The sequence below is a fragment of the Chionomys nivalis genome, chromosome 13 (assembly GCF_950005125.1).
Source record: "Chionomys nivalis chromosome 13, mChiNiv1.1, whole genome shotgun sequence".
Classification (NCBI taxonomy): domain Eukaryota; kingdom Metazoa; phylum Chordata; class Mammalia; order Rodentia; family Cricetidae; genus Chionomys; species Chionomys nivalis.
In genome coordinates, this window is record NC_080098.1 from 34,793,083 (window position 1) to 34,817,161 (window position 24,079).

Here is a 24,079-nt window from a genome sequence, read left to right on the forward strand (position 1 = left end):
GTGACTAAGAATTCGCCATCAAAACACATTCAATAGGTGAGTCCCTCAGGCACTCAAAGGGACTGGGACATGTTCATGAAAGACGGCGTTCCCAGTGTATGTACTGACACCAGGCTCCACGGAGGTGTTTGGGTCCCAGGAATAAAGAATGTCCCCTACTGTACCCAGAAAATATAACAAGGATGAAGAGTCACTGGGCAAGATTTATGCTTTGGTTACCAAAGCACATGCTGTTGCTTAAAAACAAAGTAGAGTTGGGGCTGGAGAGACAGCTCATTCAGTAAAGTACGGTTGGGGCTGGAGAGATAGCTCATTCAGTAAAGTGCTTGCTATGCAAGTCCAAGCATCTGAGTTTGGTCCTCAGAACCTACATAAAGAAACCAGGGGTAGTAACATGCATCTGTGGTCCCCATGATGGGAAGGCAGAGGGAGGAATCCCTGGCCAACTAGCTCAGTCTTATCAGAGACCTCCAGGGCCTGGTGAGAGTTTGTCTCAAAAACTGAGGTACACACACACACGCAAGCATGCACATATGCATGCACACACACATGCATGCGCACATGCACACAATTATAATCAACATGGATGAATGCTAACTGCTGATTATCAGATAGTTATAAAGTCACACACATAACACAAGTCAATGATACCCATATTCACTGCATAACTTTCATGACTCTGCCCGGCTACTCCCAATGCCCAGGAACCTTAGGCAATCCTTTACCTGAAAGGGGATCTCCAGTGCTGTCTGGAAAGTCGTTTTCTTCTTCCTAAAACAAAAATCAACCTTCATTAAAATCATGGCCACAAGAAAATGGCAATGTCAACCTTCCTTGTTAGTTAAATTTCTACCAACTAAGTATGAGGGCCTGACTGATGCTCAGAGATGGTCCTCAGTGATGGTGAGCTACAAGAATGTGGAACAAGCCCAGGATGCAACTGCTCCAGGAGACGCTGGACAAAGGTGAAGCAGGCCAGGGTCCTATCTCAAATGTCTGAAGGCATATAACCATGGGAGCATGTAACCAAGGCTCCTATTTTATTTTACCCTTATTATAAGCTGTTTTCTTTGTTTTGTGTAAGCAAAAGTTTTTGTTCTGCCCAGTTCCATAGTCGTTCAATCCCAAAGAAACACACAGAGGCCTACATTAATTATAAACTGGTTGGCCTATTAGCCCATGTTTATTTATAACTAGCTCTTACAACTTAAATTAACCCATAATTCTTATCCATGTTTAGCCACATGGCTTGGTACCTTTTATCAGTGAAGAATTTTCATCTTGCTTCCTCTGCATCTAGCTGGTGACTTTGTCTCTGTCTTTGTTCTTCCCAGAATTCTCCTAGTCTGGTTGCCCTGCCTATACTTCATGCCTGGCTACTGACCAATCAGTGCTTTATTAAACCAATACAAGTGACAAATCTTTACAGGGTACAAGAGCATTATCTCACAGCAGTTTGGTTTTCATTCTGTCTTGGTTAGACCTGCCAGCCTACAGCCTAGGCTAAAATGTGTGTGTGTGTGTGTGTGTGTGTGTGTGTGTGTGTGTGTGTATGAGAGAGAGAGAGAGAGAGAAACAGAGAGAGAGAGAGAGAGGTGTTTGTGCATGCATTGATGTTGGTGTCTCCCACCATCCTTCTATATCTTTCTTTTTTTTAAAGATTTATTTATTTATTATGTATACAGTATTCTGCCCACATGTATGCCTTGCAGGTCAGAAGAGGACACTAGATCTCATTACAGATGGTTGTGAGCCACCATGTGGTTGCTGGACCGTGTCTCTTACCTCTAACTAGACTGGCTTGTCAGTGAACTCCAGGAGTCTGCCTGTCTCTATACTCTGCCCCAGTCAGGGTCAAGGTTACAGAGGTATCATCCACACCTACCTTTCATGTGGGTGTAGGGATCTGAACTCAGGTTCAGTGCTTGCTCAGCAGGCACTTGACCCAAGCAAGGATCCATTTCCTTAGCACACACTCCAGGCCACAATTCTTTGCCTTCCCTATGGATTTTTTAAAGTTCATTTTTATGTGTATTTTGTGTGCATGTATGTCTGTGCACCACATGTGTGTGCCTGGTGCCTGAAGAGGCTGGAAGAGGGCAAGAAATCCCATGGAAATGATGTGACAGATGGTTATAAAGCACCATGTGGGTGCGGAGAATTAAACCCCAGTCCTCTGCAAGTGCAGCCAGTACTCAACCATCTTCCAAGCCTCTCTATGAATGTCTTTTACGTTTTATTGCAAAGCAGCTAAAACCAAATATGAAAAAGTAACGGCAATCCCTGGACGAGTAGACAGTGCCCTGCCTGTACGACTGGGATTCTGTTTCGACTGCCAGGGTCATGTTGTCTTAGGGTGACAGTGGTCGTCAGTGCGGTCTCCTTGGAGCAAGGGACTTTGTCGCTCCAGGCAGACATCACCTGCCATGATCTCCCACATACCTGAAGGTGGCTTTTAATTACCAGGTGTCTGAATTTCGTTTGTAAGGAAGTACTAACTTGGCCAGACACACTGCACATACCTGTAATCCCAGCACTCAGGAGGCAGAGGCAGGAGGATTACGAACTCAAGACGAAGGTGGGATTTAAACAACACACTGTCTTGGAACAAGGGCAGTGTCACTGTTTAGTATATTTTAAGCATTTGCTGCTTTTCTCTTAATCCTCTAAGAAGCCTTTTTCCTTGCCCTGAAATCACGAATCCCAGCTCTCTGCAGTGTATAATCTGTTAATCCCAAGACTAGCTTTCCACCCACCACAGAGACATTCCTATTCCCACCTTTCCCCTAGGAATTGAGACAATCTTTGCTTTTGTTTTTCTGCTTTCTTGCCTTCCCTGATGCTCCAGGACAACAAAGCCAGCATATGCTTGGGAGCCATGAGATTTCTGCAGTGCTTTTTTCCCCCTTCTCTTTGTGTGTGTGTGTGTGTGTGTGTGTGTGTGTGTGTGTGTGTGTGTAAGAACTAGAGGAAGCCCCTGGAGGGGCCTGAATACCTCAGCACAGCCTTACACAGTAATAAGGTGGAGCCCTGGGAGCCCCATCCCCACAAGACTACACTCACTGCCTTGAAGGCCTTGTGGAGACCTGCCCTTTCCTATCTGCAGAGTTTCCACAGGCCTGGGCAGGCCTGCTCACTCTTATATCAACACAGTCAGCTCTGCTCAATGAATCGGAAGCGTGGGCTACAAAGGACAGAACAGAAACTGCAAGTCATAGAGAGAGACGGGAATGTTAAAGGTTTGTAGATTTTGTGGTATAGAGGTCCCTGATAAAACACAGTGTTTCCCAGAAGTCAAAACTGCGTGGCCTGGCTCATTCTATTTGAGTTCTCCTCATCTAGAGAATAACAGGGCAATACCAGCTGGTCACATTCACCCTCAGGATGTGGCCAGGGAGTACAACTCAGAATTATTGTGCAATGGTTGAAGACAGAAGAGTGTCCAGGGTGGCCATGTATAGTAGCCCACACCCCTAGTCCTACCACTGTGAGAACTTCCAGGCCATCCCAGGCTACATAGCAAGATTTTGCCTCCAAGAATAAAATGAAACAAAAGATAAGCCAGGACCTTCGTTTCCAGGCCTGGGAACTGTGCTGCTTTCAGGTGAAACTCCCAACAGAAACCAGAACAGACTCGCTTTGTACCTTATCTATTTATTTTGGTCTTGTTGACACAACGCTCCTGCCTTTATTCCTCATGTGTTTACTGAGCTGTTCATGTGTCGAAGCTGCATGCAGGAACCCATATCCACAGGTCCAAGGACCCTAGCCCTTGACCTGAGGTACAGGAGGAAGAATCACAGGCCTAGTCGAAAGGCCAGCCTGAGGATGGTGAGCACTCAAGGAGATGTGACGCAGTCCCCCAGGAAGAGGTCTCCACAGACTGAAAATGCCAGAGGGGGCTGGGGATGTAGCTCAGTGAGGGAGTGTTTGCCTGGTTTGTGCAGGCCCCAGGTTCAAGCCCCAGCGTCACAGAAAAGTTAAACAAAACCAAAACTGGGTGTGGTGGTTCACTCTGTTATCCCAGCACTTGGGAAGCTGAGACAGGAGGATCTGCTGATTGTAGACACCTGTCCGAGCTACAGTGAGAACGTAAAACACACAAACACAAATCAGGTGTGGTGGTGCGTACCTCTATGACCCCAGCTCTTGGGAGGTGAAGGCAGGAGGATCAGGAATTCAAAGCCAGCACCTGAGTGGTGACCGCTGCAGGAGCAGAAGTACAAGGCCAGCCTGGGCTACACGAGACCCTGTCTCTGGAAAACAAACCAAACAACAAAAACACAAATAATACCACAACAAAACTATGAATAACAAAATAAATCAGAGGTCATTTCCCAGACACAAAGATGGTTGAGACTGGTCCTGCCCTCCCCAGCACTCCTGAGGGTCCCCGCCCTTCTCTCTGACCCTGACTCTGCTTTCCTCCCACTGCCATCACCGTGTGGGATGTCTGTCACAGTGGACAGTTGCAGAATGGGGCATTTGCCTAGAGCCCACAGAAGTTGACAGGGACACAGAAAAGCAAGGAATGACTCAGTGTCACTGGGTCTTAGAGATGAGGAGCAAGAAAGCAGGAAGAAGGGGATGGCTGATTTCTTGTAAGTGCTGGACTTTGTCTACAGACAGTAGGACTCACCGTGGGCTCTCACTGGAAGAAGGACATGTCTACCCAAAACAGTGTGAAATTAGCAGCAGAGATACCTGACTGGCTGTAGGCACAGGACACATGGAAGGCAGGGGCTGAGTCCGGGATACAGACTCTCTCTCTCTGGGAGGGGGGAGGAAACAAGAAGACTAAGGTGAAGAAGTCACTCAGAGATGGCAAAGTATGGGGAGAGAAGGCAGAGCAGGCTCTGGAGAGGTTACAGACAAGGAAGAGGTCAGGTCTTCATGTGATAGGCCCTAGAAGCTGAGAGCTTCCTGAAAGAGACCGCAGCAAGTGATGGAACCAGGGATGCTGAGCAGACTCTGGGAGGAGAGATGAGAAGCAGAGAGCAAGCTGGGAGGTCCCAACCTCCAGCAGTCCCCAGATCCCACACAGTGATGGCAGTGGGAGGAAAGCAGAGTCAGGGTCAGAGAGAAGGGCGGGGACCCTCAGGAGTGCTGGGGAGGGCAGCCAGGTCTGGGTGCCGAGTGAGGCCATATGCAGTGGAAATGAACACGTCTCTCTGGTGGGCAGTGCTGCCGCGGATGTGACTGGAAAACACGGCCGCGTCTGTCTGGAATGCTCCAAGGTACCTATCTCTGTCAGGTTCCCATCCTGCCCCCATCAGGCCTCAGCTGACACATCACTTCCTCGTGGGGGCCTTCTCCAAATGCCCCATGTGGGTTCTGTGACCTGGGTCCTCCCACAGTATCCTGTACTATCACCCACAGTGCCGGTGGCATTGGGTTTGGAGTTTGTCTTCAGCTCTAGGCTGCATGCCGCATGGCAAGGACATGGTGTGTGTTGTACAGTGGGGGATCACTGGGCTCTGGAGCACCAAATGTCTGTGGAGGGAGGGGAACAAAAAAGGAAGGAGGTCACTGTGGACACAAAATGCAGCCCACGTCTTCAAGCCCATCCCACAAGTTGCCCTTCAACACGAGTCTTCTTACTTCTCCTCCATCCCCACCTGCTCTGTAGCCTCAACTCCGTAAGCCCCCTTCTCACCTCCATTCCTATCCACTTAGTTATTGCCTGAGCGCTATATTTTCTCTTGTGACAACTTGGAAGTGACCCTCAAGATCAGGCCTATTGATCTTCCCCATAGCAGGAGGCGGTGGGAAGGTCCTTAGACTCTCACCTAAGACCCAGCCACTCGAGGGGAGGAGGTAGAAATTTTTAAGTAAAAATAAATTTAAAAAAAAATGTGGAAAAAAAGAAAAAAGACATATAAGCAATCAGAAAACTAAAGATTATTAATTAAGTTATAGCTCTAATCCCAACTGTTTTTTATGCTTTACTCCAAAATTTGTGTCAGAATTTTACCTCAATACACAAAGTACTGTTTAAAAAAAAAAAGACCCAACCACTCTGCCTTGCATGCCCCTGGCAGCTGTATGTAATTCTGCCCACAGGACATGATGGCTCATATAGAGTGTGGGAGTTTAACTGAGGGGGACTCCATCTGTGTAGCTATGACGATGTTGTCATTCGTGTTGGGGTGAGACTTTTCAGTGATCAGAAGCTTTGGGGTCACCCACACTCCTGCAAGCAAGCCCTCATTCACGTTCTCATCGGTAAATCCAACCTCCTCACTTTGCCAAGCTACTCTCGGATGGAGTCATTGCTTTCTTTGGTCAGTCTTTGCTGCCCTATCTGGAGTGAGCAGATGTTTGTCTATGTCTCCCCAGGACAAGTTCACATGACAGCCATCATTCCTAGATAAGTGCGGGCCCCTGGTCAATCCACGGAGTCTCCTACACTCCTATCCAGCTTGCTCTAAGCTGCTATGCTTTGCTGGAGAAAAGAAAGCTACAAACCTCACACACTCACGTTATCTGATCTCGCTGTTCCCTGTTCGTCCTAGGATCCTAACGCTGTCAACTTGACAGGATCCAGACTGCCCACGAGGCAAGCCTCTGGACCCATCTGTAAGGGATCTTTTTGATTAGGCGATTTGAAACAGGAAGGCTCACCCTCCAAGTGGGCAGGACCTTCCGCCTGTGGTCCAAACAGAAGCAGGATTAAGGGAAACACTTTTGCTTTTCACCCGCTGGCTTCACCTCTCGTTGTCGGCAAGTTCATCCACTGTGCTGTTGCTGCGACTGGGCACGTTACCTGTTGCCGTCTTTCCTTGACTTCAATCAATGACTTCTTTCAACAAGAAGTCCTGGGCCTCTCCAGGAATCCTTCAGGCCTTCAGTACCAGATTGGGACTGCTGAGGCCTCCAGCCATTGCTGGACTATCCAGACCATTTCCTGTAAGTCAATCTGCTAAATCTCCCTTTGCTATGTATTCATTCTGCCAGCTCTCTTCCTCCGGAGAACCCTAACTAATACACCTACTGACTATCCTGAGTCTTAGCGGGTCCTGATGCAGAGCCTGCACTCACCACTGAGGTCCCCGTGTCCCTCTCTCCCCTGACTTCCTAAGGTACAAGCTGAGCCAGTGGGTTCCTCTCATCCTCAGGAGTCTCTGCATTTGCCCTAAGTCATTGTCCTCTTCACTCCAATCCCCAGAGATGGCGTCATTGTCTCCAATAACTCTCCGTGCTCCTTGGGTTATGAATTTTGTGTATACTTCTGTTATAGCTCCACCATGAAGGGTGGCAACTGTGTCTTATTCATCTTTATATCTCTAGGGTTGGAACACAAAGGCTATGTTCAAAATAGGTTTAACTGAGTGCTGAGGATGTAGCTCGGGGGTAGAGTGCTTGCCCAGCATGCACGTGGCCCAGAGTTTGATCCCCATCCCTGCATAAAATGGGCATTAGTAACACGTGTCTGTAATCTAAGCACTCAGGAAGTGGAAAAGAATCAGAAATCTGAGGCTAGCCTGGGTTACACAGAGAATTCCAGGCAAGACAGAGTCTGTCTCAAAATAAAATAAAACAAAAGAAATTTAAAAAGCTGGCTGGCTAAGAGTGGAGGTGCTGGGAGGTCAGAGGCACATACATGGAAGAGCTCCTCAGCAGAGTGGGGAGACCTAGAGTGAATGCCACCCAATAAAGCAGGAAAGAGGATAGTGGGGAACGCAAGAAGGGGCCCGCTGCGTTCAGACAACTAGAAAGACAAAACTGATGCATCCAAGAGAAAGAATTAAATAAACGTATTTAAAAATTAAATAATAATATATACCTAATTTCATTCTCCTGCTGGTGGACGTTCAGTTTCACCTATACCATTTATTAAATAGGCTATCTCCCCACCACTGTGCATGCTTGCCTGTCAAGAATTAGGTGGGCCGGGCGGTGGTGGCGCACGCCTTTAATCCCAGCACTCAGGAGGCAGAGGCAGGCGGATCTCTGGGAGTTCGAGGTCAGCCTGGTCTACAAGAGCTAGTTCCGGGAGAGGCACCAAAGCTACAGAGAAACCCTGTCTCGAAAAACCAAAAAAAAAAAAAAAAAAAAAAAAGTATTAGGTGGGCATAGCTTTGCTGGTTTATTTCTGGGCTCTCTATTCTGCTCCGTTGGTTTATCTGTTCCTGTGCCAATCCCAGGCTGCTTTTGTCACTCTGGCTCTATAGTGTAATTTGAAGTCGGATATTGTGATACCCGCTGCTGTATTCTTACTCCTTGGGACTGCCTGGATATCTGTAGTCTTTTCTGGTTCCACGTGAATTCTTGTATTGGTTTTTTTTTCTTGATCTGTGAAATGTGACATCAGAAATTTGATAGGTATTCAATTAAATCTGTAGGCTAATTTTAATAGTATAGTCATTTTCACAATATTAACTCTGACAATCCATGAGCATGGAAGGTCTTCCCGCCATTTAGTATTTTCTTTGATTTCCTTTTTCAGTGTCTTGAAATTTTCATTGGAAAGGTTTTTTTTCTTTAGCTGGGTGTGTTCCTGGGTACTTTTTTTTTTTCTAATTTGAGTAGGATATTTTTCCTGATTTTTTTCTCAGTGGTATATGTTTTAACATATGAAGGATATTGCCTTTATTTTTATATTGGTTTTGTATCTTGCAACTTTACTGTGTTTATTAGACATAGGAGCTTTCTAGTAGATTTTATAGAGTCGCCGAAGTAATGTCATGCCATCTGTAAACAGGGAGAGTTTGAATTCTTTCCCATTTTCATTCCCTTTATGCTTTTCTCTCGTGTAATCGCTAAGACTGAGCACAAAATATTAACTAAGAGAAGGGGCAGTGGACGTCTTGGTCCTGATTTTAAAGGACATGCTCTTGGTGTGTCTCCACTGAACATACTGTTGGCTGTACACATAAAGACCAGCATCTCTGGAGTCCTGTGTTAAAAGCCCAGATACAGCAAAGACCGCACAAAGGTGAGCAGGGATTCAAGCGAGGCCAGGGGTCTCTTCCCTGTGGATGTAAAGCTAAATACAGAAGTACAAAAATTTGAAAGAAATGCCACGATTGTTGCTCAGATGAGAACAAACCTACAGATTTGTGTACCCTTAGTGCTTTCTTCTCCTCAGTGGGTTTTCTATGCAATGGGCATAGGCCTGCCCCAGCGGGGGTTGAAGTGTGGGTCAAAAACCTTCACTGTTGCTAGAACTGGGAGGCTGGGGTGCTTGAGTGTGATTCCAAACCCACGCTACAGGTGCAGAGACAAAGACTGCGGGTTTTCCCTTTATATAGGGAGTAGAGCCGGTTATTGTTCAGAAATATAGAACACTTCACAGGTGATTATGGTCGGTACATGCAAACACAGGTAGACCACAGGGCATGGAAATTACAGGGTGGTGGGAGCTTCTCCTTAGGTCCTTTCATTCACAAACTCCAGACTCGTAGTACCAGTGATGCTGGGAACAGAGGCTTGTCAGCCATGCCGTGAAGAGAACAGCATCAGACACTGGTGCTTCAGTGATTTTTCTGAGCCGTGTAATAGTATGTGAGCCCAAGAAAGGCCATGCTATTCCACGTGGAATAGTTTACATATGGATGACTATTTCAATGTATTTTATTATTTAAAATATTTCTTTTCTTTTTTTTTGTTGTTGTGTTTTGTTTGTTTTTTTTTTTTGTTTGTTTGTTTGTTTTTGTCTTTTTGAGACAGGGTTTCTCTGGTTCTGTAGCTTTGGTTCCTGTCCTGGAACTAGCTCTCTGTAGACCAGGCTGGTCTCGAACTCACAGAGATCCGCCTGCCTCTGCCTCCCGAGTGCTAGGATTAAAGGTGTATGCCACCACCTGGTTTAAAACATTTCTCATATTTAAAATTTTTTATTTTATTGTTCTTTTAAAAATATTTTTGGATTTGTTAATATTCATTGATGTGTGTATATATATATATGTGTGTGTGTGTACACGTGTGTGTATATTTGAGTGCAGTGCTCTTAGAGACCAGAGTTTGAGTTCTAGGCAGTTATGAGCTACTCAAAATGGGTGCTGAAAACTGAACTCAGGTCCTCTGAAGAGAATATGCACTTTAAGCACTGAACCATCTCTCCAGCTCTAATTTTGGGGTGTGTGTGTGTGTGTGTGTCTGTGCACGCGTGCGCACGTGTGCAGGTACCTGAGGAGACCAGAAGAGGGCACTGGATCCCAGGAGCTGGAGTTATGGGTGGCTATGACCTGCCCAACACGGGGGCTGGGCTGAGGCTGTGCAAGAGCAGCAAGTGCTCTGAGCAGTTACTTAGTAGTATCTCCTAGGATCCTAGAGATAGACTGGCTTTCAGACTCGACAGTTGGCACCCTTCCTCCTGAGCAGTTCAGCCTGGAGTTTCTTTTAAAGCAGGTTGTCAGTCAGTCTGTTTATCTGCCTGCCTGCCTGCCTGCCTGCCTGCCTGCCTGCCTGCTTGCCTGCCTGCCTGCCTGCCTGCCTGAGACAGGATCTCATGTAGCTTGGGCTGATTTTCTGGCTAAGTACTGGGGTTACAGGCATGAGCCACCATGTCTGACTTTCTTGTTGTTGTTGTTGTTTTTGTAGTTTAATATTTTACACAGTGTGATTGAAGTCAGTTTTATACTGACTTAATAAGCATGGAGATGTTTATAACTCCCCAATGTCCAGTGTCACCATGTGTATCATGCACTCGACCTTCTCTGGGGTCCTGCCCTTAAAAGTGAGACTGCTCACTTGATTAGCAAGAGGTATGGATGGATAATTTTCTACAAAATTACATCTGTTTCCACTGTCCTCAGTATATGAGGGTAGTTTTGCTAGACATCTAGGTCAACTGAGGCCCACGGGGACTCTAACCCATTCATGAAACCCAAGAGTGTTACAGTTAGCAGAGCTCTGAAGAGTGACAAGAAGCCTTGATATCACTAAGGAAAAAATTTTAGACTGTCAAAGGAAAACAGCTAAGTAATAGAAACCTTTGACTTCCCTATGCCTTTCCACAAATATATGCATGCACACATACATGCATACATACACATGTATATATGTGTACATGTATATATGCACAAATAGATGTTTGTATATATGTACATGTAAGCATGCATTTTATATATACACGTGTATATGTACATGTGTAAACACACATACATACATGTGTGTATATGATATATGTGTGTGTACATGTGTCCACATATATGCATATATTTTGGAGAACAAAGGGATGAACGTATTGCCTTACACATGCTAGGTAAATGCTCTACCATTGAGAAATAGTCTTGGTATTATTTTCTTCACTTTTAAAACATTTTAAGGGCCTCACCAAGTTCCCTAGGCTGGCTTTGAACTCATCCTGTAGCTCAGGCCAAGCTCTAACCTTTCATCTTCCTGCACCAGCCTCCCAGTTAGCCAGGATTTACAGGCCCTAACAAGGCCACAAATATTTAATCTTGACTTGGTTCAAAAAACAGTAATAAGTTGAAGCTATTGGCTTTAATATGCCATATCAAGTCAAAATAATACAATTTTGTTTTAGATGTTTATTTCTGGAGAGATTCATTACAAAAAAAAGTTATCTCAGCCTCATGTGTGAGGGACATTGGGGAGCATGTGTTTGCTGTGGCACCAATGGCAATCAAGGTTGACACTCCATTATTCCTAATCATCAAACACAGGGACAGGACGCCTCAGAATTGACAAGGCAGACCCCTCAGAAATGTTAGTGACATTATCACCAAAATGCCTGACCAGGGCATTCACCCGGATCAGCGCCAAGGCATCCATTATAGGGTTGTGGGGGCCAGGAAAGACAAGAACATCTTTCTGCAGCCGCGAGAAAGCCCTGAATGGCAAACAAGAAGACGTAGGGAGGGGAACCTGCAGAGAGGGGCCAAGTTGGGACAGAGAGGAAAACCTCAGCATATGGGCTACAGGATTTGTTCCCAGTAGGGACCCAATCCAGGACCAGACCCTCCAGGGGGCAGCACACAGGGCGGTGTGTGTGTGTGTGTGTGTGTGTGTGTGGAGTCACTGCAAAGTCAGGGTCTGGGATGCACACCTGCAGCCTAGAAAAGGTAAGCTGGTGTTCTGAGGGGGTCAGGTCCCGGCAGGAGATAGAATCAGATGGCTACTGGTTTGGGACAGGATTATCTCTGCTTATCAGAAGATGAAAAGAGGAACTCTATTATTCATTCTTTTTTTCAAGACAGGTTTCTCTGTGTAGCTCTGGCTGTCCTGGAACTCACTCTGTAAAACAGGCTGTTCTGGAACTCACAGAGATCCACCAGCCTCTGCCTCCCGAGTGCTGGGATTAAAGGTGTGCACCCCCCTCCCCCAGACTATTATTCACTTTTAGTTGCCTTTTTTTTTTTAACAAAGAGTTATTTTTATTGTTTTTATTTACATGTATGTGCATGTGTGTCTGTGAATGTATGTCACATGTGTGTGCCCACAGAAACCAGAAGAAGTCATATGATCCCCTGTAATTGGAGTTACAGATGGTTGGGCAGCTGAGTGCTGAGAATCAAATCAGGTCCTCTGGAAAGGCAGTCAGTGCTCCGAACCACTGAGCTGCCTCTCCAGCCTCTATTTCCTTTCTTTCTTGTTTTAAAGACAAGGTTTCATGTAGCTTAGGCTAGCCTTGAACTGACTATGTGTCTGAGAGTGACCGTGAACTGAACATCCTACCTTTACCTCCCAGGTGCTAGGATGTCAGGTGTGAACCATCACACCAGCTTTGAGAATTTTTACTTATTTATTTAATTTTTAAGTTTCAATAATTATATGTATTTGTGTGTGTGTGTGTGTGTACCTGTGTGTGCTTGTGTGTTCACAAATGTCATAGTATGAGTGTGGGTATCAGACGACAATGTCTGGGTTCTTGCCTTCTACCATGTGGGATGCCAGGAATTGAACTCAAGTCATCAGGGTTGGCAGCAAGTGCCGTGCCCACTGAGCCATCCTGCCATCTCAGCTCAAGTATTTTTAATATCAAAGTGTCTATTCAAAGGTAGCATCTTCAATCTGGCATGAACTGCTTGCCAACCCCAAACACCTGATGCAGGGAGATGTCAAGACCATGAGCATAGGACCAAGCAGGTGGTTTCCAGCCCCTTGAAATTCGTTCCAAGATTGGCCAGACAACTGTGTGTCAAGAGACCTTTTTGGGCCGGCTTAAGGAAGAGTGTGGTCTATTTGGAGTGACAGGCTACAGCAGGCGTCTCTCCTATAAGAGTCAAAAATACCATATGTGCATGCTAAGGAAATCTGCAGTCTTACCTGGCAGTGCTGGTTCTTTGTCCTATAAACTTTACACTAGGGGTAAAGTAAGAAATTGCCAAATATACCAGAGCTATCTGATTTTCCCTCAGAGAAGAAAGCTCAAGGACCTGCCAATCTATGAAACAGATCTTGTTGGAGCTTGTAAGGATTGTTGCGTGTCCAGAATTGCAGGCAGAGGCCTGCCAGGCTGACTAATGGCAGACAGCATCTGCAGCCCTGCCGGTCCCTGACATGCCCTGTTATTACCATGTACTTAATGACTTTGGATCTACATATCTTCTGGTGAGCCCATTGCTCTGCCAAGACAACGAGGCTGCTGGTTAACATTCTACCCAATGCCTCACAATCCAATGCAAAGAAAAGAGCGAGCCCTGAGTGAGGATTCCAGTCTGAAATGTCACCTCCAGGCTCACGTGTCTGAAATGTCGCCTCCAGATTCAGAGGCTGGCACTGTTTGGGGAGGTTGTGGAATCTCTAGGGTGCGAGGCCTAGCTTGAAGGACTGAGGTCACTAAGGGCAGGCCTTTGTCGGCCTACCTCTGCTGCCGGGTCTTTGCTTTCTGATCTACCACAATGTGAGGAACTGCCACCATGTGCTCCTACCACAAGGAAGTCCATCACATCTTCCCCACCAAGATGGACTGTATCTCTGAAACTCTGAGCCCAAATGAATTCTTCCTCTCTTAAGATGCTTCTGAGGGGCTTTGAAACACAACCAGGAAGGAAACTCACAAACCCCACATTTACCGGGTGAGCTCTGGTAGCATCCACACAGGCCGTACTTTCAGCCCAGGGCCCCTCAATCCCTCTAGGTTTATTGCATGGTACACCAGCTGCTACCAACTGAGAAATGTCAGGCCTCTGGAGGCAGCATGGGAATGGCCAAGACAATCAGGTCAGCCATCTCTAAAGGGCTCAGGTCAATCACAGGGCATTGTTAACTTTTTTGGTCATTTCTACAGAAAACAGGTGATGTTCTCAGGTAAAGAGCAAAGAAGTGCCACTGTCCCCTTCCTTACGGAGGAGAGGAGGGACACACGTGTGGTGAAAGCAGAAGGGGAAGACTGGGGTGGGGAGAAGGAAAGAGGATCAGCAAAAACAAATCATGTTTTAAAATGCCTTCCTAATCCTATCATTTTGTATATTAACTAAAAAATAAACAAAAAAATAATCCAAATGGCCTGCCAAACACTTAGATATGTAAATGCCCTCCAGGAAAGCTGTATGTTCTAGAGGCTTTTAGATAAGATCATAAAGTCTACCTCAACGTGGAGGTTGGCACAGTGGTCTCCCTGGCCATGTCCACTGTCACACTGTAATAACATTTTCCTACACAGTGGTTCCTAGGGACTTCGCTAAACATAATGTCTGTCCTGTTATAGGCCCTGTCAAAACAAAAACAAAAAAAGGGAGATGACCCACATGCCAGGAGAGAATTGTTTGCAAAAAATACTTTGAATTAGGAACTATCTAAAATATGCTGAGGACTCTAAAAACTCAACAAAAAGGACACAAAGAACTAATTTAAAAATGGGCAAAAAAAAAAATGGCTCAATGATTAAAAGCACTGGCTGCTCTCACAGAGAACCACATGGAATGGCTCAGAACTGTAACTCCAGTCCAGGGACTCCTATGCTATCTTCTGGCCTCTGCAGGGACCAGGCATGCCTGTGGTACCCTTACATACACGTAGGCAATACACACATAAGATAAAAATAAATACATCAGTATATCTTAAAAACATAAACAAAATCCCTAAACACGCCTTATAAATAAAACATTCAAGTTAGCATATTAGAAAACACTCCATACACATCACCTGCCAACACAGAGATGCAAATTAAAACAACCACTATACACCTATTAGGATAGCCAAAAAAAAAAAAAAAAAAAAAAAAATCCAAACAGAGAGAGCACTAACTGCTGGAGGGAGTGTGGTGCAGCCGGACTTCATCGGCTTTTGGTGAGAACTCAGAATGAAGCCGCCACTCTGGAAGTCACACCGCGCTGTCAGCTTCTTACGAAACTGAACCTTCTCACCCTGTGAGCCGGCAGGCATGTTCCCGGACACTTACACATGCCCAAACCTGCATACGGGTGCTTAGAGCTGTTTTTTCCTAAGTGCCGGAAGGTTGAGGCAGCCATCGTAACATGCAAGACCCAATTCTGTAGAAACTGACATCAGCCTGGAGAAAAGGCAAAAATGGCTAGTGCCACTGACTGAGGACACACGTGGGTTTTAAAGTCCTTGATCTCCAAACCTTCCTGCCTCCTTTGTTCCAGAGTCTGGGACGCCAGAGAGCTACAGTCTCTGTGCTCACTTAACAAACTCCCCACTGAGTTTTCCACCCTGGTAGTTCGGCACGCAAAGCTTCATCTCACGTATACCCACAGGTGTAAAATCCTCCTGTCTGTGACTATGGCTCAGCCATATAGCAGACTCCCTGTAACTTTTCAACCCAAGATAAACTGCCACCATCTAGACAAGGTGGCTTCAGTGGCCAACTAGAGGAAAGAAGGGCCTAATGCCTCCTACTTATCTTTGATTCTTTGATGAGCTCTAAACATACCCCATATTGAAAATGAATCAAAATGATTTATTTCTTCTAATTATGATATCCTTCAGTAGGTAAATAGATTATCGGTGGTATATCCAGATAGTAAAATATTACACAGCACACAAAAAAAAAAGCAATGAAATGCCAACCATTAAGAGACACAGAAGCTTAAATGCATATAACTAAAGAAGTCCAATGGTATGATCCCAACTCTGTGACATTCTGAAAATGACAAAACTATAGAAATGATGAAAAGATAAGAGATTGCCAGGGGCTGGGGGAGGGAGGGGTGAGCAGCTGAGCAAGAAGCCTTTTTAGTGCAGTGAAGCTACCTTGTGTGATTCTGTCATGGCAGGTGCATGGCATTGACTATTTGGTCAAAGCCACAGAATGTACGCCACCCAGAAGGAGACTCAGTCAACACATGGCCTGTGGTTGATGATGTACCAATGTGGGCACACCAGCAGTAACATCTGTGCCACTGTGGTTGAGGATGCTGGCAACATGGGAGGCTGTGTTCGTGGGGAAGGTGTTAGGTGGGAAATCTCTGCACCTCCAACTCGATTCTCCTGTGAACCTAAAACTACTCTGTAAACAAATGATTCAATCCTATAAAAAGAATTGATTGTGGGTTATTTCTAAGAATGAAAAAAAAAATGTCAGAGTTAGCTAATCCACCAATCAGGTCCTCCGTTCTCAGAGTGTAGGAGGCCTCAAAGTCTTCAGTTCCTCTAGCACTTCCTTTTCCCACTACCAAGAGAAGCCCCTTTCCTGTCTAACGGTCATCAGCAGCCCAAACTCTAACACACATCTTTAGTCTACCTTAGCTGAACCTTTAGTCCTTCACCTGATAGGTCCTTTTCCACTTCTGCCTCAAAACGTAGTTTTGTTTTTAAAGGATTCCTAAGCAGAACTTGCTAGGAATCATCTTGGTGTGTGAAGGCACAGGCATGAATCACTTAATGCTCTAACTGTAGCTTAGGAGATCTGATGTGGGATTCCCCTCTGTAAGCTGTACTTATGTTTTATTACCATTGATTAATAAAGAAGTTGCTTTGGCCTATGGCAGGGCAGAATAGAGCTAGGTGGGAAAACTAAACTGAATGCAGGGAGAAAGGAGGTGGGGTCAGAAAGATGCCATGTAACTGCCAAAGAAGAAAGACGCCAGAATCTTACTGATAGGCCATTGCCTCGTGGTGATATAGATTAATAGAAGTGGGTTAATTTAAGATGTAAGAGCTAGCTAGAAATATGCCTGAGCCATCAGCCAAACAGTGTTGTAATTAATATAGTTTCTATGTGGTTATTTGGGTCTGGGCAGCCAGGAAACCAATGTACACTCTCCTTTAACAGAGATTGAACTGTAAACAATGTTGCTAGTGAGCCCTGAGAAAGTGAGCAGATGTGGACCTGATAGGACCAGGCCCTCCCCACCTTAGTTTCTGAGACAGGGTCTCTAACTGAACCTGGAGCTATCCCATCTGCATGCTTCTGCCTGGGACTGTGGGCACACATTTCTGTGCTTGGCTCTTTCCATGGGTGCTGGGATCTGAACTCAGGTCCTCAAACTTGCATAACAAGCACTTTACTGACCAAGTTATCTCCCCAGCTCCTGTTTTTTGATGATAAAACGTTTAATATTTTAAAGTTTAGCTTGTATGAACAAGACAAGGAAAACAGAGAAATGACAGAGAAGTACATGTCACTCCACTGCTCACCTTTAGACACTCACCCTTGTGTTGTTATAAGGCCGCTTGGTCGTTCTGGTCCATTCGGCAGCTCAGACCCGAAATAACCACATAGAAACTGTATTAAGTAAATCACTGCTTGGCCCATCAGCTCTAGCTTCTTATTGGCTAAGTCTTACATATTAATTTAACCTATCTCTATTAATCTTTGTATAGCCAGATGACTGTGGCTTATCAGATAAAGTTCCCAGCATCTGTCTCTGGTGGGGCTACGCGGCTTCTCCCCGACTCTACCCTTCTTCCCCAGCATTCAGTTTAGTTTTCCCTGCCTAGCTAAGTTCTGCCCTATCAACAGGCTAAGGCAATTTCTTTATTCATTAGTGGTAATCACAGCATACAGAGGGGACTCCCACATCACCCTTGTGGAGCATTATTGAGTGTGTGTGCAGGTCACAGCCCCATATTCAGTGTCTCCCTATCGTCACTTGCACTCAGAGCTTCCACTAGTCCATCTAGCCGCTCCTGGGACCCCTGTTCCTGCCTCCCGACTGCTAAAATTACAGGCAGGCCACCACATGCACCTGCATTTACACGGGTTCTGGGAATCTGAACTCAGATCCTCATGCTTGCACAAGCATCTCCCAAACCAATTCTTGTCTTTTGAGAAGGGTCTCACACAGTGCAGTCTGGTCTTGAAGCCATGATCCTTGTGTCTCCGCCCTCTAGATGGAGGGATTACAGGCATGCACTGCTATACATGTCCTCATTTTTATTTTTAAAGCTCGTTCAGATCATTCTTACAAAATTTCTGGGTATTTGAAGTCGAACAAATAGCTAATATTATTCTTACCTGATGTTGATCATCATTATTTGGTGGACAGTTGGAAACGACTGAATCACACTCCTTGGCTGGGGGGCAAAAAAAAAAATATATACAGCTTGGTAAAGAAAGCACACACTCCAGTCTAAGACCTAAAATTAAAACTCAGAATTAAGAGCTGCCTTGACATCTGGTAAAATTGGGATGGATCTGAATGAGGACAAGTTTAGGTCCCAGCTCTTCTCTCCAGCAATGTTCTTCTCGGGGGAGGGGGGGTTAAGCATGGTTTTGTTGATTTTGGAGAACCAGGGTTCCTTTCACTGCCAACAAATAGAATTATTCAAACAAGGCTGTAGCCTTACCAGGGGATCCAGAGACACCCCACCCTGTAGCTCCCACAGAAGCTACCTCTCACAACCTGTACTCTTTCAAGTTCTCCGTGTTCCTAAATGCAACCTGGTGTAGCTCTGTACACTATGAGTTGTTCTTGTTACCCAGGCGTAGGTGACTCTATAGATGCACCCTTATTTCATCTGTTCAGGACCAAACACCATGTGTTTGGTCAGCCTCATCACCCTTAGGGTAGCATCCTGTCTTCATCAACAGGATATAGAGATGGCCATCAAAACTACTTCCTGATCAATGCAGTGGCCAGGCCATGGTCAAGGCCATTTGATGAGAATGAATTATCTGTTCTTGGCTAACTAACTTCACTGGTGATGGCTGCCTGGGGTGGACTTGAACTTTTGGTTTGTCAAGACAGAATTTCTATGTGTAGCTTTGGGGCCTGTCCGGGACACACTCTCTCTCTCTCTCTCTCTCGCTCTCTCTCTCTCTCTCTCTCTCTCTCTCTCTATATATATATATATATATATATATATATATATATATATATATATATACACACACACACACACACACACACACACACACACACACACACACACCAGGTTGACCTTGAACTCACAGAGAGCTGCCTGCCTCTGCCTCCCAAGTGCTGGGATTAAAAGCATGAGCCACCACCACCTACCATGAAGCATCTCTTGTCCCAGGATGAAACTACCGTTAAGTGGCTAGAGAGGATGGTGGCAGGTTAGTCTCTGGACACACACTTGTCCCGGCAGTGAGAGCACAGTACCTTGGCTGACTGTTGCTTGGGTTCCCCTGACTAAGGGGATTCACCTCGTGAGCTTCCTGTGCTTGGGTCTGTTCTAAACATGATCTGTGCGTGCACAGCAGCAGCACAGGCGAGGTGTGGCTCTTCTGGGGCTGGAAGAAGGAAAGGGGCTTCCCACCCAGGGAGAACCCTGTTGGGTACCTTGGTTGATGCAATTCAGGGTAGTGACCTGCCTGCCCCTTTGTTGCTATTTCCCTTACCACTGCTTATCTTTCCCTTGACCTCTAAGGGCAATGAAGTGGTCAGGCAGGGCAGGGCTGAGGACCCTGTGCTGATCAATAAAGACAGGAGGCAGAGCACTGGGTGCTACTGCTCCCCTGGCCAGTGCTCCTGCACTTTGCTCAGCATTGCTGCTTCCTGTTCCCGGAGAGCAAATCTTTTCATCTGGGAGTTGGAGGGCCCCACCCAGGCTACAAACAAGAGCACTCAACTGGATGGAGTCCAGACCCCGAAGAGATCCATGACTAGTCCCTGGAGGAAAGGCCATCAAGGGTTTGTTTAATCTGAACATTCCTCACAGCAGGCTACGTGAGGGTGATGCTGAAGTTGTAAAATGAACATTCCAGAGGCTCAGCACCAGAGTGTGTTCGCCTAGCATACACAAGGGTCTGGGTTTGATCTCCAGCATCACAATAAAAAAACTGAAGTAAAATGTATATTCTGGGTGCTTAAAATAACAGCGAAGTTCAAATTCCTGGGGCTAGGACTGTATCTCAACATTAAAGCAGTTCCCCCAGTATGCATGAATGCTCAGATTCATACAAAGATGAACAGGATCAGTCTATATCACTTTTCTTTGCATTTTAAATATTTTATTTTAATTTATATGTGTATATGTGGGTGCCCTTAGAGGCCAGAAGAGGGCACGGGATCCCCTTGGGCTGGAGTTACAGGCATATATGGGTGCTGGGAGCCAAACTCAGGTCCTCTGGAGGAGTAGCACCTATTCATAAACCCTGAGCCATCTCTCCAGCCCCTGCAGCTTAAATTTACTACGAGATTTTTTTGAATCTTATAGTAGGAGAGAGGCACTCCAAAGGAAATTTAGGTTTTTGTATGTATGTATGTATGTATGTATGTATGTTTGTTTGTTTTATCGGGACTGGGTGTTGAACTAAGGTCCTCACGTATACATAACAGATGATCTACCATTGAGCTTGTCTCTGGGCTCCTTTTTGACTGTTTGGTGTCAGGGTCTTACCTAGTTGCTTAGGATAGCCTCATTCTTAACCCAGGCAGGCTCTGAACTCCCCATCCTCCTGCCTCAGCCTTCCCAGTAACAGGCCTGTACCACCAGGACAGCCAAAGATGAAATGTTTTCTTAATTTACACGAGGGCTCTCCTCTGTGTGCAGCTGCTTCCTGCCGGGGACGCTCACTCAAATACCAGAACTGTTTTCCCCAAACACATTCAATCTAGCAGCTTCTGGGAGTAGTCAGGAGATTCGTGATGGAAATGTACTAAGCCCCTGCAATGTAGCATAACAGCTCCATCATCATCATCAACAATCACCATGGTAACACATCTTTAAGTGTGTTCATGAGAATCTGCCTAGAAAGGTCTGAGGAGGGAAGAACAACCTTGAATGTCAGCAGCACCACCCATGAACTGGGGTCCTGGACCCAAACGAAAGGAGAAAGGAAGCAGGCTAAGTGCCAGAATGTTTCTCTCTCTCTGCTTCCTGACTGCAGATGTCATGTGACCAGCTGCCCTGCATCCCTGTGAAGGAATGGACCCTGAAACTTTAAGTAAAATGAGTCCTTCCTTAAGCTGCTTTTTTTTTGTTTGTTTGCTTGCTTGCTTGTTTTTTGTTTTGTTTTGTTTTGTTTTCTGTCAGGGACTTGGTCTCAGTAACTAGAAAAGTAAGTAATCCATGCCCATCTCACGCCCACCAAGCACCTGCAGGGTCACAGAGGAACTTCTGGGGAAGAAGCCCTGCAGAATGCCCCCAGAAACTCCTGAGCCTAGGGACAGGGACTGGCTCCGGAGGAAGCTATGCTTTTGTCCCTGATGAGAAGCAGGTGTGATAAATCATATGCTGACCACTGAAACTACTCTAGATTTCCACCTGACTTACAGCAAAACCACATTGTTCAAAAGCACTCGAGCTTGCCCGGCACTAAAAAAGAGCTCTAAGCCGCGCACAAACAACGTGTAGGGCTCCCGCGACAGGAGGGCAGAGGCTAGGAAGCTTGCCTAACCTATTTAAGAAAATGAGCCTGGAGTCCTTTCTCAACCATAGGGAAACTGTTAAAGCTAATTACCCGTGGCTACTATATTAAGTAAACTAGACAGCCCGATTCACAGGAATGCTGGAATTCCAGCTGATACTTAATAGAATTAGATTGCAGCTTAGTTTATTTTTAGGTCCACAAATTAGTCTCTTAAATTATTTTATATGAATTTTATATTCCTAAAATAACTGTTTCTAAATATTCATTTGTTTGTTTGTTTATGTACTTATTTATACATTTGTGGAGGCCTAAGGTCAATGTGAAGTGTCTTCTATTCACCTTACTGCTTTTGAGACAGGGTCTCTCTCACTGTTTCAGCAAGGCTGGCTGACCACTGAGCTCACTCCACCCCCAGAACTAGGTTTGCAGACCCAATCCCCATGCCTGTCTTATACGCAGTGCTGGGGATCTGAACTCTGGTCCTCATGTTTATGTAGCAGGCACTTTGTGAACTGAGTCATCTCCCCAGCCCCTTCGGTAACTCCTTCAGTCAGCATATAAAGTAACAGGTTACAGTGTGGCCCATTTTCAGACACAGCATCATTCTTCTTTGTTCTTATCCCCTCTCAGGCTGGCCACCTCCACTCCCCTCTCTTAAAGCACAAATTCCATGAGAAAACTATCAGAAACCTCCAATGACAGATACATCTTCTTCAAGAAGATAAAGGAAAACACTATCAGACATTAAATCACCTTATCATTGAATTCAAATTTGAAAGCTTCTAACCAAGATTCATTTGCCTACAAAATGGTGCATTTATTTGGAGTTTTAAAAATGATGGACTTTATTCTATTCCCTGTGACATAGGACAATGGGAAGGCCTGCCGCATGGTTTCCAAGTCATGCTTCTTATAAAGGACTTGGAAGAAAGATGTGTAAAGCACAGGATCTAGGAGCGACCTGACCATGTTTCTAGTGCAGGATCAGGTTACTTAGCAGCAATCTTTTCCTTTCAAAACAGGAAATCACATTCAAGGGCAAAGAAGAAAAGAGCTTTATGACATGCATCCAAAGCATCCCCCTGGGCCAGTCTACTTAGAAGTTTTTGACCATCCCCAAACTGATTTCTGTGCGGTTTGGGGCAGCCTTCCCTCCATCCCCGAGGGAGAAAAGGTGAATGGAATACGTGTGACATGAAATTGAGAGGGAACATCTGGGGGAAGAAAGTGAATTAGCCAGAGGGAGCAGGGGCCAAGACTGCAGGGAGGGATAATGACACATATGTAAGGCAAGGCCAGGATGACACGCATCACTTTGTATGCTAACTTTAAAATGTAACTAAATAGGCTAGAAAAGAGGAGCTCCAGAGAAGGGACAATTTACCTGTGGAAAGGGTTCAGGGAAAGGCAGCTTGCTGGAAATCTCCCAAGCACAGGCATGGTTTACACTCGAGCCAGGCTCTGGCCTCCTCCCCAATCCCACAGTCATTCCAGGAACATGCAGAAGACTGACATGCTAATGACGTCACTCTAAGGGACAGGAGAGTCTGGGGCCAAGGAGGGGACAGAGCAATGCCTCGGCTGAAACCTGGACTTATCCACTGATGGCCCTGGCGGGAATCTCTCCCCTATTCCCACCACCGGGGGCATGTCGGGAAACCCACCCGGGCAAGGGGCTCCACACCTCTGCACAGAAACCAGACAGCCACGTGCCCTGCCCTCTCCATAGCTGGGATGATCTGATTGCCCCTGTGCCCTCATCTCTGGGTTGCCCACAGGGTACAAGGTCAACCTTGTGATATAACAAGCCGCATGCTGGCTTTGCAGACACGCACAGAGCCATGGAAAGCTAGGATCTGGCCACTTTTGATCCTTACTTTGTTTAAACTTGAGGCTACGGGATATAAAAGATAACTATGGGGGTGACTTTGGAGCCTGACAAGAATCTCTTGCTGCTTGTCTGGCCACAAAACACTGCTGGGTTTCAATGAAATCTACTCCAAGCCTTCCCAGCCAGAGCTCAGGGCTCACTCATTCCCCATCTTCTTGATGACAAACACTGATTCAGGGCTGGCCATGTGACCCATACTGAACACATCACGGTTCTGGGGAGAACAGCATGGCAGTGCTGAGACCCTCTTTCCTTCCTCAACAGGAACAAGGGCGGCACTGAGGACAACAGAGCCACAGGTCAAAGGCTTGAGTCAAAATCACCCCTAAATGTGTGGATCTAGAGCCCCTTGAGAGCCCTGAGCTAATCAGTCTTTTCTTTCCTTCTTTCTCTCTCTCTCTATTTTTTTTTTCTTTTTGGTTTTCTTGAAGCAGAGTTTCATCCTATAGCTCAGGCTGGCCTAGAACTTATTGTGTACCTCAGTCTGGACTTAAATTCCTACCAGTCTTCCTGGCCTGGCCTTTCAGATGCTAGGA

At 45.8% G+C, this 24,079-nt stretch overlaps 1 protein-coding gene and 1 long non-coding RNA gene across 2 annotated transcripts in view; one reads left to right on the plus strand and one right to left on the minus strand.

The window, feature by feature from the left end:
* Positions 1 to 24,079, plus strand: part of LOC130885451 (uncharacterized) — a 50,936-nt gene that overhangs the window by 19,953 nt on the left and 6,904 nt on the right. The window lies entirely within an intron of this gene.
* Positions 1 to 24,079, minus strand: part of Edaradd (EDAR associated via death domain) — a 41,856-nt gene that overhangs the window by 5,499 nt on the left and 12,278 nt on the right. The window contains exons 4-5 of the mRNA XM_057786927.1: positions 18,332 to 18,390; positions 726 to 771 (exon numbers count right to left, since the gene is read on the minus strand). Of these exons, the coding sequence (XP_057642910.1) occupies positions 726 to 771; positions 18,332 to 18,390 (105 nt within the window). The remainder of the gene's footprint in view (positions 1 to 725; positions 772 to 18,331; positions 18,391 to 24,079) is intronic.